This window comes from Pipistrellus kuhlii, unplaced genomic scaffold (assembly GCF_014108245.1).
Source record: "Pipistrellus kuhlii isolate mPipKuh1 unplaced genomic scaffold, mPipKuh1.p scaffold_m20_p_16, whole genome shotgun sequence".
Lineage (NCBI taxonomy): Eukaryota > Metazoa > Chordata > Mammalia > Chiroptera > Vespertilionidae > Pipistrellus > Pipistrellus kuhlii.
The window spans coordinates 20,894,635-20,913,418 of record NW_023425471.1 but is presented as its reverse complement, the minus strand read 5'-3'; the positions used below and the strand labels follow the sequence as shown (position 1 = coordinate 20,913,418).

General features: G+C 36.6%; 1 protein-coding gene across 1 annotated transcript in view; it reads left to right on the top strand.

Moving 5' to 3' along the window:
• Positions 1-10,404: 10,404 nt before the first annotated feature.
• The window catches only part of KLHL4 (kelch like family member 4), a 79,679-nt gene continuing 71,299 nt past the window's right edge, over positions 10,405-18,784 (top strand). Inside the window, exon 1 of the mRNA XM_036439946.2 lies at positions 10,405-11,216. Within this exon, the coding sequence (XP_036295839.1) occupies positions 10,795-11,216 (422 nt within the window). The 5' untranslated portion in view covers positions 10,405-10,794. The remainder of the gene's footprint in view (positions 11,217-18,784) is intronic.

Here is an 18,784-nt window from a genome sequence, read left to right as displayed (position 1 = left end):
AAAAAGAAACTATTTATAAATGTTCATTTAATAAGAAACATTTTGGACCAAGTATATAGTTTAGTTCTTTGTTACTTGACTATCACCTCACATGTTAGATGAATGGCCTGGATTTAATAACTAGTCAGACAGAATAATTATTAGAGGATTAGGGCAGGACCAAGATTGATTTTAAATTTAAAAACATTGCCGAAACCGGTTTGGCTTAATAGATAGAGTGTCGGCCTGCGAACTCAAGGGTCCTGAGTTTGATTCTGGTCAAGGACGTATACCTCGGTTGTAGGCACATCCCCAGTGTGGGGTGTTCAGGAAGCAGCTGATCAATGTTCCTCTCTCATCTATGTTTCTAACTTTCTATCCTTCTCCATTCCTCTCTGTAAAAAATCAATAAAATATATTTTAAAAATATTAATATGTGTATTTATTGATACCTAATTCTGTGCAAGGTTCTTTTCTAAACATTATCTAAAAATTTTATCTTATAATCTATGGAGTAGTTCCTTTTCTAATATTAGTAGAATATGTCTTCTTGGAGCAACTATCCTGTAGATAATAACAGTGACTCTAGACAAACATTAAAAAAAAATACCCTCTGGCCCTGGCCTGTGTGGCTCAGTTGGTTTAGTGTCATTCCATGCACAGAAAGGTCACCAGTTCAGTTCCCAGTCAAGGCATATGCCTAGGTTCTGAGTTTGTTCCCCCCATTGGCATGCATATGGGAGGCAACCAATTGATGTTTCTCTCTCTCTCTCATTGATGTTTCTCTCTTCTTTCTTTTCTGTCTAAAAAATCTATAAAAATGTTTGTGATTATTTTTTTCATGTTTTATTGTGGTAAGAACATTTAACATGAGACTTACCTTTGTAACAGTTTATTTTATTGTTTAAAGTATAATATATGTCTCCTTTTTCACCAATTGACCCCTACTCCTGCCACTCTGGGCTCCCAGGACAAGCCACCACCGCCCCGATGTCCATGTCCATTGGATATGCTAATATGCATGCATGCAAGTCCTTCAATCAATCTCTAGGCAACCTCCCCCAGTCCCCTTTACTTCCCTGCCTTCTCTCTGAGGTTGGACGGTCTATTCAGTGTTTCTTTGTCTCTGAATCTGCTGTTCATTATATCCCATGTATAAGTGAGATCATGTGATATTTATATTTCTCCAACTGGCTTATTTCTCTTAGCATAATGCTCTCCAGGTCATCCATGATGTTGCAAATGGTAAAAGTTCCTTCCTTTTTATAGCAGCATAGTAGTATTCCATTGTGTAGATGTACCACAGGTTTTTAATCCACTCATCTACTGATGGGCACTTAGGCTGTTTCCAAATCTTAGCTATCATAAATTATGCTGTTTTAAACATAAGGGTGCATGTATCTTTTCTGATTGGTGTTTCTGGTTTCTAGGGATATATTCCTAGAAGTGGGATTGCTGGGTCAAATGGGAGTTTCATTTTTAGTTTTTTTGAAGAATATCCAAACTCTCTTCCACATTGGCTGCACCAGTCTGCATTTCCATCAACAGTGCATGAGGGTCCCTTTTTCTCCACATCCTTTCCCGCATTTGTCATTTGCTGAATTGTTGATGATAGCCATTCTGACAGGGATGAAATGATACCTCATTGTTGTTTTGATTTGCATGACTTTAAGTATATTTTCATGTCTCTTGGCCTTGTATATGTCCAATTTTGAAAAGTGTTTATTTAGGTTCTTTGTCCATTTTCTAATTGGATTGTTTACCTTCCTTTTGTTAAGTTGTATAAGAGACAAAATTGACATAGTCTTAGAAAAATACAAGCTTCCAAAATTCAATCAGGAAGAATAAAAAAAACCCGAATAGGTCAATAACTACCAATGAAATGAAAGCAGAATTAAAAATCTTCCAACAAACTAAATCCCTGGTGGGATGGCTTCCCAGGGAGTTTTACCAAACATTCACAGAAGAACTAACACATATCCTCCTCAGACAATTTCAGAAAAGTCAAGAAATAGGCATACTTCCAAGCTCTTTCTATGAACCCAGCATTACCCTAATTCCAAAACCATACAAAGACTCAAAAAAAAAAAAGAGAACTACAAGCTAATATCCCTATTGACATGCTAAAATCCTCAACAAAATTATAACAAATAGGATCCAGCATTACATTAGAAAGATCATACACAATGACTAAGTGAGATTTATTCTGGGGATGCAAGGATGGTACAATATCTATAAGTCAATAAATGTGATACACTACATAAACAAATTGAAAGACATAAATCACATAATCATATCAATCAATGCAGAAAAAACATCACCTAACCAGGCAGCCTCTGCTACCATTGCAAACAATACCAGGGAATCCAGCTCTTCCACAGAGGCTGCATCTTTTTGAAGGGGAGAGCAGCTGTAACTAGAAGCCCAGCCTTACCTCCACCCAGGGTGCCCTCAGATAACACCTGGTTCTCTACAACCACCACCACTAGGGACCTGCTACCTTGGTTATGGTCCCATGATCACCAAAACTCTAGCCACCTCTGGCAAGGGCTCCTATGAGTTCTGAAGCACACTTCCCTCTAGCCAGCACAGAGTTTTACCCCAGGGCAAAGCAGTGACCTGAGCAGCAGCTATGTGATCACCCTGCCCCTATCTGAGGAGCAGCAGATCCGTGAGCATCATGCCCCAGTCCAAAGAGAAGGAGCCTCACACGGCCTGCCTCTGTTGGAGGAGCAGCAGCCATGACAGAAGCCCACCCCCATTTGAAAATCAGCAGCCCTATGAGCAACCTGACCCCATCTGAGGAGCAGCAGCCCAGCAACAGGCCCATCCCCTTATGAGGAAGAGAAGGACTGCAAGCAGTCTACCCCCTTCTCAGGAGCAGCAGCTACATGAGGAGTCCACCCCTGTCCAAGGAGCAGCAATCTTGTGAAAAGCTTGACCCCATCCAAAGAGTAGCAGCTGTGAGAACCACACCAAGACACATCATACTTAAAATTCCAAAGGCAAAAGACAAAGAGTGAATCTTGAAAGCAGCAAGAGAAAAACAGTTAGCTACCTACAAGGGAATACCCATACAACTGTCAGCTGATTTCTCAACAGAAATCATACAGGCCAGAAGGGAGTGCCAAGAAATATTCAAAGAGATGAACAGCATGAACCTACAACCAAGATTACTCTACCCAGCAGAGCTATTATTAAAATTGAAGGTCAGATAAAGAGCTTCACAGACAAGAAAAAGCTAAAAGAGTTCAGCACCACCAAACCAGGATTACATGAAATGCTGAAGGGTATTCTTTAAGAAGAGGAAGAAGAAGAAAAAGGTAAAGACAAAAATTATGAACAACAAAATGACAACAATTACATACCTACCAAGTGAATCTAAAACTCAAGAGAATAAAAAATTAGATGAACAGAACAAACTGATGAATACAATAGAATCAGGGGCATAAAAAGGGAGTGGACTGACAATTCTCGGGGGGAAAGGGATGTGAGGGGTGCAGGAAGAGATTGGACAAAAATCGTATACCTATGGATGAAGACAATGGCTGGGGGTAAGGGCATGGAGTGGGATGGGGAAACAGGTGGAGGGGAGCTATGGGGGGGGGGGGAAGAGGAACATATGCAATAATCTGAACAATAAAGATTTATTTTTAAAAAATAATAATTTAAATAATTACTTTAGAGTAAATGTACTAAATATTCCAATGAAAAATAACTCTATGAAGTTGGTGACATTTTTATTTCTTTATTAGAGGCCTGGTGCACAAAATTCGTGCATGAGGAGGGATTTCCCTCAGCCAAGCCTGTACCCTCTCCAATATGGGACCTTTTGAGGGATGTCTGACTGCCTGTTTAGGCCCAGTCATGCCTAGACGTGCAGTCAGACATACGTCTCACAATCCAGGACTGCTGGCTTCTAACCATTTGCCTGCCTGCGTGCCTGATTGCTACTAACAGCTTCTGCCTGCCAGCCTGATCACCCCATAACCACTCCCCTGCCAGCCTGATCGATGCCTAATTGCTCCCCTGCTGGCCCAATTGCCCCTAACTGCCCTCCCCTGCTGGTCTGGTCACCTGTAACTGCCCTCCCTTGCCAGTCTGGTCCCCCCAACTCCCTCCCCTGCAGGCCTTGTCCCTCCTAACTGCCTTCTCTTGCAAGCCCAATCTCCCTCAACTGGCCTTCACTGCTGGGCAGTCACCCCTAACTGCCCTCCCTTGCCAGCCCAGTTGCCCCTAACAGGCTTCTCCTGCAGGACTGGTCACCCCCAACTGCCCTTTCCTGCTGACCTGATTGTCCACAACTGCCCTCCCCTGCTGGCCATTTTGTGGCTCAGTGGTTGAGCGTTAACCTATGAGCCAGAAGGTCATGATTCAATTTCCATTCAGGGCATGTGCCCAAGTTATGGGCTCAATCCCCAGTGTGGGGTGTGCAGGAGGCAGCCAATCAATGATTCTCTCTCATCATGTACGTTTGTATCTCTCTCCCTCTTCTGTCCTCTCTGAAATCAATAACAATATATTAAAAACAAAACAAAACAAAAACAACTCATAGACACAGACAATAGCATGATGATTACAGGAGAGAAAGAGTTTAGAAGAAGGTTAAAGGTGGATAAATGATGATGAAAGGAGACTTGACTTGGGCTGGTGAACTCACAATATATTCAATAATATACAGATGATGATGTGTTATATAATTGTCCACCTGGAAACCTATATACTTTTATTAACTAATGTCACCCCAATGAATTCAATTAAAAATATTTAATGTAATAAGTATTTTTACTTAATAGAATGAACTTTTTTCCATTTATTGAAAAAATAAACTACATTTTCATTTCAGTTTCCTTATTAAATATATTTTTGCTTAAAATATTATATTGTTTGGTAATAATTTCTGTAAAAATACCTAAATTTAATTTTGTGTTTTAAATATTTTTGTGATTTTTTTCAATGAGGGGTCATTATAATTATTAGTATAGTAATTAAACAAAATGACAGTCACATTTTTATTTGTAAAATATGTTAAACAAATATTAACATGTTATTGAGAATTGTTATTAGTAGAGTCATATGGACTGTTTTTATATTAAGTTCATGTATCTACAATGAATATTACTTTTCGCTAGAATGAGATAGGAGTCAGCATCATTTATTCTTGTCCACTTGTTTTTGCATATGTGAGCAATGAAAAAATCTGTTCACTTAAACAAATGGATACAAATGGAAGGGGTTTGGTTATAACACTGTCATTCAATTATTTTATCTTCTTTGGCAGGAGTCAGAAAACTTACCAAGCAAAATAGGGACAGACTCATAGATAGAGAGCTGGTAGATACCTCTGGCAGGGAGTGGGGGAGATGGGAGTGGGCAGTGCTGTTGGGTGGGTAGAGGGATTGAGAGGAAGAAAGAAAGAAAGAAAGAAAGAAAGAAAGAAAGAAAGAAAGAGAGAGAGAGAGAGAGAGAGAGAGAGAGAGAGAGAGAGAGAGAGAAAGAAAGGAAGGAAGGAAGGAAGGAAGGAAGGAAGGAAGGAAGGAAGGAAGGAAGAAGGAAGGAAGGAAGGAAGGAAGGAAAGAAGAAAGAAAGAAAGAAGAAGAAAGAAAGAAAGAAAGAAAGAAAGAAAGAAAGAAAGAAAGAAAGAAAGAAAGAAAGAAAGAAAGAAAGAAAGAAGAAGAAAGAAAGAAACTTACTGAGGCTATAAATCAATGTTTTTTTAACCTCCTTCATTTGGTAGTGATTTGGGGTGTAGTTACTAAAGACAAGGGTTGGTTTAAAGTCATCTGTTTAGTAGCCAAAAATCTCTAAATAAGATACAGCCATACCTCATTTTATTTTGCTTTGCTTTATTGTGCTTTACAGATATTGTGGATTTCACAAATTGAAGGTTTGTGGAAACTCTGCCCTGAGCAAGTCTATCTGTGGCACTTTTCCAGCAGCTTTTTCGCACTTTGTGAATCTATGTCACATTTTTGGAAATTCTCACAATTTTCAAACATTTTCATTATTATTATACTTGTCATGGTGATCTGTGATCAGTGATCTCTGATGTTATTATGTAACTATTTCTGGTTGCCAACAACGATGCTCATATGACAGCATATTTAATCAATATATATTATGTGTTTTCTGACTGCTCCACTGAGGGCCCATATTCCCATCTCTCTCACTCTCCTTGGACTTCACTATTCCCTGAGATAAAACAATATTAAAATGAGACCCTATAATGACTTCTAAATATTCAGTTGAAAGGAAAGGTTGCACGTCTCTGAATTTAAATCAAAAGCTATAATTGATTTAGTGCGGAAGGCATGTCAAAAGCTGAGATAGGCCTAAAGCTAGGCTTCTTGTGTCATTTAGCCACTTTGTGCCTGCAAAAGAAAGTCCTTGAAGGACATGAAAAGTGCTACTCCAGTGAACACACAAATGATAAGAAAATGAAACAGACATTGCTGATGTGGAAAAAAGTTTTAGTGACTTGGATAAAACATCAAATTCGCCACAATATTACCATAAACCAATGTCCAATCCAGAGCCAGATCCCTAAATCTCTTCAATTCTTTGAAGGCTCAGAAGGGGAAGGAAGCTGCAAAAGAAAAGCTTAAAGCTAGCAGAGGTTGATTTTTGAGGTTTTAGGAAAGAAGTCATCTTCAGAAAAGAATAAAAGTGCAACGTGAGGCCCCAAGTGCTGATATAGAAGCTGCAGCAAGTTATTGAGAAGAACAAAATCCACAATATCTCTGAGGTATGCCTGTACTGCTTTTTTAAAGAAAAATAACTTTAGTGCTGCCCAGTGTGGCTTGTGCCAAGTGACTAGTTCCATCTCCGGACTATAAGTTATTGATGTGCAGCTTCTAATACATAGATGTCTTTAAGTCATGTAATCAGATAATTTATAGGGAAAAATATCCCTACATACATTTGAATAATGTTAAATTTTGAGGTGGCCTAGTAGTGACTAATTTAATTTTCTGGTCAACATTTTACTCAGAATACATCAAGAGAGCACATGGATGCTAAGTTGCCAGGATTTTTATACTGGTTTATAGGTTTGTTTCCCAATTGTATAATCATTAATTATCTAGAGGGGCATTTTAGCCCATAACAACTTTGCAGTTTCATTTTAAAAATAGAAACAGACACATAGATACAGAGAACAAACTAATGGCTATGGAATAATAGGGTAGTGGGAGCATGGGTGAAAATGGTAAAGGGGAATAAGAGGTACACACTTTCAGTTATAAAATAAATTATAAGGATGTAATGTACAGCATAGGAAAAAAGTCAGTAATATCATAATAACTCTGTATGGTGACATATGGTTGGTTACTAGACTTATTGTGGTTATATTATAGTAAGTTATACAAATGTCAAATCATTATGTTGTACACCTGAAACTAATATAATTTAATGTCCATTATAATTTTAAAAATGTAAAAAAAAATTAACACATATTGAGACAGTAAATCTATATGACAATAAATTCCTTGAGAATTTGTTATTCATTAATTCTACATATATTAGTTATTTGATTTCAAGTAGATAATAAGGCAAAGGAAAAGAAAAGATAAATAAGATATTGTTCTATGCTCACATTGTCTTTATTTTTGTTTGAATCTTTCTTTTATAGACAGAAATTTAAGAGAAATCCGCACGCTTCATAAAATATTATTTCTCTTCAATAATTTTCTAGATCTATATGCTTTTTTAGCCATTCTATAATTCTGTGTCCAAGATCCAGAAAAATGTCCATAATCTGCATATGTTTTTGTTTTGTATTTTTAAAATATTTTTATTGGTTTCAAAGAGAAAGGGAGAGGGAAATAGAGGTAGAAACATCAATGATGAGAGAATCATTGCTTGGCTGCCTCTTGCATGCCCCCTACTGGGGACTGAGCCCACAACCCTGATCTTCTGGTTCATAGCTCAATGCTCAACCACTGAGCCACGCTGGCTGGGCCATAGTCTGAATACCCTTAAAAAGCACATTCTAGATAAAATCATATAGAGTATTGTTCTATCGATGTTTAGATTTTGACAAGTGTCAGTTACCATTCATCTTACTGTCAAAGGTACACAGGGAAATATGCAATTTCATCTTAATCATAATAATCTCAAGGAAATGTAATAGAAAAATAATGCAGACCCTTTGTGGGCCCAGAAGATATTATTTTGAACTGCTTAGATGGCCAATTTAGTTATTGTACTTGTGCCTAGGACACATTATTTTCAAATCTATTATAACATTGTATTTATTCTGACTGTTTTCTACAGTTTGCTTACTCAATGCCCAACATTGTGTTTTGGGCACAGTGCGGAACACAAAGGTCTAAAATACAGATTTTATCTTCAGGGAGTTTACTTGGAATGTTCCCTCCCCAGATAATAGACAGGCAATTGATATTTTGTTACCAAGACTTATTGATATGCCTGGGGCTCATCGGAAGAACTATTTGAGATTCTTTCCAATTATTTACATGCTAAATGCCAGGAAGGGAAATCACACTCACCAAGAAGTGATGGTAATAGATGCTAACACTGAGGCTTAAGAAACATATTGGTGCCCTAGCTGGTTTGGCTCAGTGGATAGAGGGTTGGCCTGATGACTGAAGGGTCGGTCCCAGGTTCAATTCTGGCCAAGGGCACATGCCTGGATTGTGGGCTTGATCCCCAGAAGGGGGCATGCAAGAGGCAGTTTATCAATGATTCTCATCATTGATGTTTCTTTTTCTCTATCCCTCTCCCTTCCTCTCTAAAATCAATAAAAATATTTTTTTTAAAGAAGAAACATGTTGGTAATAGGTTGGTAAGTTGGAGGTAGCAATAAATTGTTTGCAAGTGGTATAAAAATCAACTATATATTTATCAATGTTTATTAATTTTTAGTACTAGAAAAAAACCTACTGTATCAGTGAAGGTCCTCCAGAGAAATAGAAACAATAGGATGTGTGTGTAGTACAGAGAGAGAGGAAAGAGAGAGATTGTTTTATTATAATGAATTGGATCACATAATTATGGAGGCAGACAAGTCTTTAGATCTGTCATCAGCAAGTTGAAGACCCAGAAGAGTTGATGGTATAATTCAACTCCCAAAGCCAGGAGGCTTGAAACCCAGGAAGAACCAATATTTCAATTTGAGTCTGAAGTCAGGACAAAAAGAGATGATGTCTCAGATGGAAGGTAGGCAGGCTGGAAGAATTCCTTCTTATTTAGAGAAGGGTCAGCCTTCTGTTTATTCAGGCCTTCAGTTGCTTGGCTAAAGCCCACCCACAGTAGGAAGGACTAACTACTTTACTCAGTCTATTTATTAAAATCTTAAACACATCCACAAAACACTCACACAGAAACAACCAAAACAATGTTTCACCAAATATCTGAGCACCCCGTAGCCCAGTCATGTTGGTTGATATATTAATTTTCCATTACACCTACAAAAACAAGTGGGGATATAAGAGAAAGGTTTAATTGCATTTATAGAAATCTGCAGGTAAAATACCCACCAAAACAGAAAAAAAGATACTCATTTCATTCTGTTTCCAACTTTTAAAAATCCGTTGTGAGTTAAAACTTTAGAAATGTATTCATGCTCTTTATATTATTCATGAAGTAACTGTGATGCAATGAAATAAGTGACTTGGCCAAGATTATACATTGCATTAACCCTAAAGCCAGAATTAAACCTTATAGTTTCAATATTCTTTCTAAGGATACACTGATGTAATTGCCCCCTTATCACCTGCATGCAAGACATGAAATCTGGATACAATTCAAATTAAATTCCAAGATGGGATTGGTATATGCATTTTATGTGGTAAAACATCTACCTCTGTGCTACTAGGAATTCTGATTCAGATCTCAAAGTACTTTGTGTACAGCTATTACTGAGTTATGTGTCAATTGGAGTTAATTCAAAACATGGTTTGCATCCTCTCAAAAGAACTTTCAAAAAATAGACTTTAACACCACTTATATGAAAATGAAAACCATGATAGAGAGATGCTTATACAGGCATGGGATCAGAATGGACTATTTATTTGCAGGCTTTGGTCACTGAGAGAAGACATTTCTTCTAAGCTAAGGAGATTAGAAAAACACTTTTGTATATTTTTAAAACGGGTTTTCAAACAAATATTTATGTAAAGACATTCACATTTTCAGATGTATTATAAAAATAATGGCAAACCTGAATTAGGGGACTGGTGGCAAGATGCTTTCCCTTAATAAACCACCTTCAAAATTTCTGTAAGATCCCCAAAATAGATCATAATGAATTCACTGTTACAAATTCTCCCAGGACAAAGTGGCACAGTTTTAGAAGTGAGCTACTGGGAAAAGAATCTGGCAGGGGGTGGGGTGAGTGAAGGGAATCTAGAAGGAAGTGAGTTTAAACACTTTGCTTTTGCTCACATGCTTGGTTTTAAGCCTCAGCTACTGCAACTCGGAAAGGAAGAAGCTGGGTTCAATATTTGCAAGTCCAGGAGCGAAGACTGTGAGTGAGCATGCACATTAGCAGCTGGAGTGTGTTGTGGTAGCTGCTTTCCTGTGCTAAGCTGATTTACTTGTTTAAGGTCTGACCTCATCATCCTGTCAGTATGGGTTCCCACCTACACTGTTAGCTGCAGCTTCGCAGCTAGAAAGCTAGAAGTATTCTCTGTATAGCACAGGCAGCAGGCAGCGGGGGAGGGGGGAACAAGAAAAGGCTGCTCTAGGCACTTGTGCTTTTGTTAGTTCAACAGAAGAGGCAGAGAAACCAGAGATAACAAAGGCTCCGTTTCCTTTCTGTGAGAGAAGGCTTTTGTCTTTCCTCCTGCAACAATGTCAATGTCTGGCAAGAAAGAGTTTGATGTGAAACAGATCCTACGGCTACGCTGGAGGTGGTTTAGTCATCCTTCTCAAGGTTCTTCCAACCCTGGAAACTGCCTTCAGCAGGAAGGATATGAGCATAGAGGGACCCAGGTTCAGGGCAGGTTGAAGAACCACTCTCGGGACAGAAACGGACTGAAGAAAAGCAATAGTCCCGTCCACCACAACATATTGCCACCAGTGCCAGGACTGGCCCCTGCCCATCAAAGAGTGCTTCAGACTTGGCACCCGCAGAACCTGATAGAACATCTTCGAGCAAATGAAGATACTCCTAAAGCAGTTCCAGAGGAGAATTTGTTCAAAAGAGCCTGTGAGAAACATTCACAAGATCTGGAGATGATGGCTGATGAAAGTACAGGAGAGCCTACTGCCAGGTAGGAGTTTTCATTGGCATAATCGAAAGTCCTAGCCTAGGTTATCTTAGCCTCTAAAACTCTCATTCAGTGTTTCAATAATAGGGCTATAATAATCTCTGATTTATATACAGTCAATCAGAATCTCCAAGAAACACCCCCCCTTCTAAAACTATGAAGAAAACAGGAATAACACATTTTCATAATTTATAGGGGATATATTTTAGGGTTATGATTTTGCTTCTCCTGTATCATTCTGATGTCATTAAGAATTCTGTTTCAGTTCTAAGAGATGTTTACTAAAAGTATTAATTTTTTGAAAATATCCTTCGTATCTTGGATGTTCAAATAGTTGTGATTATTTGCAAAAAAGTGTGATGAATTGCATAGAACTCTTTTTTTTACTTTGTGAGTTAAACCAGCTCTGACGAAATAAAACCTCATACTGCTCAGCACATTCTTATCGGCTTCGTAGTACATAGTTGCTATATTGACGATTTATAAATGTTATCTATGTGAGAACACGGGACAGCTTCCTTTGGCATTTGAGATTTATCTCAAGTTGTATTAGTTTCATAGCTAGTTTGTAATAATAAAACAAATTTTACATAAAGCATGTAATAAATTGTTGCTCATAGCAGAGAGATGTTAAAGTAGGAAATGTAATAATGTCAATTATTTCAGAACATTGAATGGAACAGGAAATTATTTTAAAAAGTATAATTTCAGGATAAGATAGTTTACAAAACATTTAACATTACCTTTATTGTTTGAGTGGGAGAAAATTGTTCTCTCCTCTAATATTGCCCAATATAGCTTAACCTAGTATATTTTTATTTTTAAAAAAATTTTATTTTAAGATTTTATTTCCCTAGCATGCTATAGACCCAATTGATAATCTTGGCAACATTATGAAATTGTAAAAGACCTTTGGAAAAATAAGTATTTGGGGTATGTTTTAAAATTTATAACAGTTTGGCATGAAACTATATTTATTTGGAAATCTGGATATTTGATAACTTTGTCTCTACATAAGTATAGAAGAGAAGAACTGGCATATTTGCTTCTAGATATAATTTTTCCAATATATCTGCCTGACAATTTCTTTCTTTTATAAATTGAAAATATAATATCAATAGAAAAAGCAACATTACAACTTATGACAAGGGACAAATCAAGTGAGTGAAATGATGCTTTTATAGGAGCTCAGTCTTCTTATTGAAATGTAAACATGCAAATGACAAAGTGTGAAGTGACAAAGTGTGTATTAACGAATTGTCCTAAATATTTTTGTGATTACCCCCCAAAATGCTATATACTTGTTGGGATTGCAGGTTGTATTTAATACAACTGATTGGACTTTCAAAGCAATACATAATCCACATTTTTAGATTCAGAAGATCTTTAAATCATCCCTCCTCACCATGAATATCCACTTTAAAAACTGCAGAATTTGGAGGTTAATATTTAATACATTTGATTCTCTTGTAGAAAATTTTAAATTATCCACTCTGGCCTAACAAAAATTTTTGAGGATCCCTGATTTCATTTTCCAGCATGAAAATATATTTATAATAAATTACTTGCTAAAATTAAATGCTGGATAAAATGTCAAATATAAAGTGTTACCAAATAATATTAAAAAAAAACATTTCTCTTATTTTATTTCTGTAGTTTCCCTGTTCTCAGTAAATGTCTGTTAATTATCCTATGGTTAAAGTGGAAGTTAGTATTTTCTTAAAATAAACAGGAAGTGCTTTTACTGATGTGCCAGGGATATTTTAAGCAGAAGAGAAGTATCTTATTAACTGACATATAATGGCTTATTAATTTGTCATTGGCCATTCTGAATTATGTCTTGGTTAAGGAGGGTTTAAAAAGGAGCTTTCTTATGTCCAACTTTCCTAATGCCTGTCTTCAACAAGATACGGTGCAGGAGGAAAGGATCCTGTTTAGTTGGCAACAGCCTTCCATCCCCAAAATACAACTCTTGTAGTAGTTAAAAACAAACAAACGAACTGACAAAAATGGCAGTTAGTGTGAATTACCACACTGGTATATTGTAATATGGGCTCTGACAGTCAAGGCAAAGTATGATCTTTAAGCCATCCTGCTTTCTACAAATATTGCATAAAATAAATAGAGAATGGACTAAATTTCTAACATGTAATATAACAGGATAATCTGCAGTTATTCCTAAAATAGATATTAAAGCCAAGTTATTACAGTTATATTAATATACAAGTTCTTCTATCATGACCCCACGCTGTGAGTATGAATATACCAGTATCCCTGGCAATAGAGACCTGGACTCAATTGTCATTTTCTTTGGGTCTTTCTCATCTACCAACTGCATTTTTGCTTCCTCCTAACTACCTTAGTGTCCTTTATGTATTAATGTGTTTTACTCAGCACTCTTTAAAGACCATTCCGTATTACTCTGTGTGTGTGTGTACGTATACATTTTATTTTTAGCATTCCAAAACCTTCCCTAAATTTTACAACCATTCATTTTTTATAAAAGAGAAAGCCTTAGTTTTATAACATAAAATTCAACAATTTTCACTTTTAATTTTATTATTGGGTTTTATTTTTTTGTTTTTGAAAAAAAAAATACATCAATTTTATAGTTTGTGACAGAAGGAACAATATGCAAAACAGTAGAACAGTTTCTGCTGCTTGCCCATAATCTGGATATGCCCATTTCTGTCCTCCAAAGGGTGGGAAAAAAAACAGGTCCTCCTGTCTGGAAGGACCTGACTTAGTGATAGGCCCTTGGGTTGGGCCAAGACCTTAGAAATCAAGTCATATATATATATATATATATATATATATATACACACACATACACACAAAAGGAGCCCATTTCCATTAGGAAAGTTGGACATAAGAAAGCTCCTTTTCAAACCCTCCTTAACCAAGACATAATTCAGAATGGCCAATGACAAATTAATAAGCCATTATATGTCAGTTAATAAGATACTTCTCTTCTGCTTAAAATATCCCTGGCACATCAGTAAAAGCACTTCCTGTGCTCTTATATATATATAAAATTTTTAAAAAGTAAAAATAAATAAACTCTAGCCACAGTGACACATAAAAAAAAGGAATTAAGCCTTGTGCATGGGGAATGGGGCACCAACCCAACATAGTGCATTTCTAAATAAGATTCTAGAGCTTTTAATATGGGAATTTAGTTTAAGAAATAAAGGTCATAAAGGTATCTTGCTATATTATATGCTACTAACTTTTAGTATTAACTTTTGTATTCAGAACTTTATTCCCTTGTGAATAAACCTTTGCTCTCTTTTAAAAATACTTTAGATATATGTAAAAATTTATGTAATATTTTTTTAAGTTTACTAATTTTCTCCAAAAATCCACCTGAATTTCATTAGAAATATATAGGAGTTATAGAATAATTTAAAGAGATGAGCTTGCCAAAACTGGTTTGCCTCAGTGGCTAGAGCGTCAGCCTGAGGATGGTTCAGGGTTCAGTTTCGGTAGAGGGCACATACCTTGGTTGTGGGCACATCCCCAGTGAGGGGCGTGCAGGAGGTAGCTGATCAATGCTTCTCATCCATGTTTCTAACTCTCTCTCTCTCTCTTCTCTCTCCCTTCCTCTCTTTAAAAAATCAATAAAATATATTAAAAAAAATAAAAAATAAAGAGATGTGCTTTTATAATAACTCCTTTCATAAAATCCAGTTATTAAAATACTTTTTTAATTTTTAATAGTTTTTAGAATTATTCTGTAAAATTCTTATATGTTCTTTCTTTTGCTAATTTTTAGTGATTTTGTAGATTTGTTGCTATTACAAATGGTGTCTTTTTATTTAGTTTTTTATATAAAAAAGTGTCTAAATTGAATGGGTGTCCTCCTGTGCATTAAAAGGGTGCCAGTTCGATTCCCAGCCAGGGCACATGGCCATGCCAGGTTGCAGGCTTAATCCCCAGTGGGAGGCATGCAGGAGGCAGCTATCTATGTTTCACTTTCAGATAGCGCTCTCTCTCTCTCTCTCTCTCTCTCTCTCTCTCTCTCTCTCTCTCTCACTCTCTCGTGTGAGTGTGTGTGTGTGTGTGTGTGTGTGTGTGTGTGTGTGTCCCCTTCTTCATTCCTCTCTCTCAACTAGCTCAGATTAAAGAAAAATATGTTGGTGACTTTGGTTGCAGGTTCTATCCCAGGTCAGGTCAGGGTACATACCTAGGTTGTGGGTTTGATCCCCCATTGTGGTACATATGGGAGGCAACTGGTCCATGTTTCTCTCACATTAATGTATTTCTCTCTCTCTCTCTCTCTCTCTCTCTCTCTCTCTCTCTCTCTCTCTCTCTCCCTCCCTCCCTCCCTCCCTCCCTCCCTCCCTCCCTCCCTTCCTCCCTTTATTTTATGTCTAAAAATCAATGAACATTTCTTTGGTTGAGGACTAAGAAAAAGAAAATTTTAAAAATCCAAAATATTACAGTTAAGTAGATAGTAGTAGGAAGAAAAAAAAAAAAAACACAAGGAAGAGAGTTAAGAAAGGATACTCTTTCAGATCGGCAAGGTTTTTCTGATGAGATAACATTTGAGCACAGATCTAAATGAAGGGGAAAGACATAGGATGATTGACTCAAGAATTCTAAGCAAGTGAGAAGTTAATAATGCTATGCCAAAAAGGAGCCCATGACCATCCATTTTTTCTTTGCAAATCAATGCTGCATGCCCCCACACAGTCCATTTATTAATGTCTAAAACATCCTTAACTGGTGAAGTAAAAATATGCCATTAGAGTGATTTTAAGATCACATGCAAGTCCCATGGCCATTCAGTAACTATGGTGCCATTTTGTCCTTTGAGGATCTGGCTACTCATCAAGGAGACCATATACCTCAGGTACAGACGCCTGCGCCTTTCCTGAAAACAGACACATGATGGTGTATTTACTTTCTTAACAAAACTATTTAGACAGGGCCAAATGTATTGTGCTTCTTTATCCTCCACACAAATCTATCTATGATATGGAATATGATTGAGAAATATTTATGCATAAGGGAAATCCTAGATTTTAAACAGTGAAACTTATTGTAAGCATTCTTTCTCAGAGAATAGGAAGTAAGTTTAGTGGGTATTTACAAGGAGAGTTTTCCAGAAGGACACAACAACAATTTCAAGAGTTCTGAAACGGGAGGGTGTTTGATATTTACAAATACAGAACCAATGCAGCTGAAGTAGAGTTCTCAATGGGAAGAGTAATACAACAGTGAATATATTCCTAGAAGTGAGATCACTGGGTCAAATGGTAGTGCCATTTTTAATATTTTGAGGGATCTCTAAACTGTTTTTCACAGAAGCTGCACTAGTTTGCATTCCCACCAGAAGTGTACCAGGGTTCTCTTTTCTCTACAACCTCGCCAGCACTTGTTTGTGGATTTGTTAATGATAGCCATTCTAACAGATGTGAGGTGGTACCTCACTGTCCTTTTGATTTGCATCTCCCAGATGATCAGTGACTTTGAGCATTTTTTCATATGCCTTTCGGCCTTCTGTATGTCCATTTTGGAGAAGTGTCTATTTAGGTTCTTTGCCCATTTTAAAATTGGATTGTTTATCTTTCTTTTGTTAAGTTGTATGTGTTCCTTGTAGATTTTGGAGGTTAATCCTGTGTCATTGGTAAATATGTTCTCCCATGGAGTGGGCTTGCTTGTTATTTTATTGATGGTTGCTTTTGCTGTGCAGAAGCTCTTTACTTTGATGTAATCCCATTTATTTATTTTCTCCTTAATTTCCATTGTCCTAGGAAATGTATCTATAAATATATTGTTACAAGAGATGTCTGAGATTTTGCTGCCAATGGTTTCTTCTAAGAATTTTATGGTTTCATTTAAGTCTTTTATCCATTTTTAGTTAATTTTTGTGTATAGTGTAAGTTGGTGGTCTAGTTTCATTTTTTTGCATGTATCTGTTCAATTTTCCCAACACCATTTATTGAAGAAACTGTCTTGACTCCATTGTATGCTCTTGCCCATTTGTCAAATATTAATGAAGCATAATGCTTTGGGTTAAACTCTGGGTTCTCTGTTCTATTCCATTGGTCTATATGTTTGTTCTTGTGTCAGTACCAGGCAGTTTTGAGAACATTGGCTTTGTAATACAGCTTGATATCTGGTACTGTGATCCCTCCAACTTTGTCCTTCTTTCTGAAGATTGCTGCAGCTATTCAGGGTCTGTTTTATTCCAGATGAAATTTTGAAACTTACATATGTTTTCTCATATTTGCAAGAAAAATATTTGAATGTGAATGTAGTGTTCACATCTATAAATGATATTTCTCTGGGTATTAATTTATAGGGTTTCTGTTGTCGCTTATCTTCATTCAGGGCAAAAATAATATGCTTTTCTCACGTTTATTGCTAGACCAGCTTTATTTAATTTTACACCGCACTATTCAGTAGAAACTTAGTTTAAAGGAAAGAATAAAAAAGAATCTACAATTATATTGTTGTTTATAGAAGTTTAAGGTTAAATTCCTTTGCCTAAACTTTAAACTATACCATACAAAAATACATAGGTTATTCAACTACTTTACTAAGTTTAGAGCATTTGAACAAATAATTTAATCTTAATAATATTATTCCTTTTTTAATATTACATTTTTATTGAATTTATTGGGATGCTATTGATTAATAAAATTATATAGGTTACAGGTGTACAATTCTATAGTAGATTTTTATATTGTAATGTGTGTTCACCATCCCAAGTAATTTGTCCCTCTTTTACTCTCTTCTACCTCCTCCAACCCCCCTTTTCCTCTGGTAATTACCATCCTATTTTTGTCTGTGTTTACAAGTTTTTATTTTATTTTGTTTAAGCCCTTCACCTTTTTCATCCAGTCCCCCAACTCCCCTTCCCTGTGATAGCTGTCAGTATGTTCTCTGAATTTATGAGTCTGTTTTTATTTTGTTTGCTAGCCTATTTTGTTCATTAGATTCCACATATAAGTGAAATCACATGCTACTTATCTTTCTCTGACTGGATTATTTCACTTAACATAATACTCTCCAGGTCCTTCCATGATGTCCCAAAAGGTAAGATTTCCTTTTTTGTATTCCTCATTTAAATATGTATTCATTATTTTTTAGATATGAGATGAGAGAGAAAGAGAGAGAGAGAGAGAAAGAGAGAGAGAGAGAGAGAGAGAGAGAGAGAGAGAGAGAGAGAGAGAGAGAGAGAGAGAATTCAGGGAGAGACAGACAGAAATGTGAGAGAGAAAGATGAAACAGTTGCCTCTTATACATGCCCCTACTAGGGATTGCACCCATAACCTTTTGATGTACAGAATGACTCTCCAAGCAGCTGAGCCATTCAGCCAGGGCAGATTTCCTTCTTTTTTTACAGCTGCATAGTATTACATTGTGTCAATGTTCCACAGCTTTTTTATCCACTCATCTACTGATGGGAATTTGGGCTCCTTCCAGATCTTGACTATTGTAAATAATAACAAGGATGCATATATTCTTTCCAATTGTTTCAGGGTTTTTGTTTTTTTCAAATATGTTCCCAGAAGTTGAATTGCTAAAGATGAAACTTATATTGGTTTGTTTGAAACCCT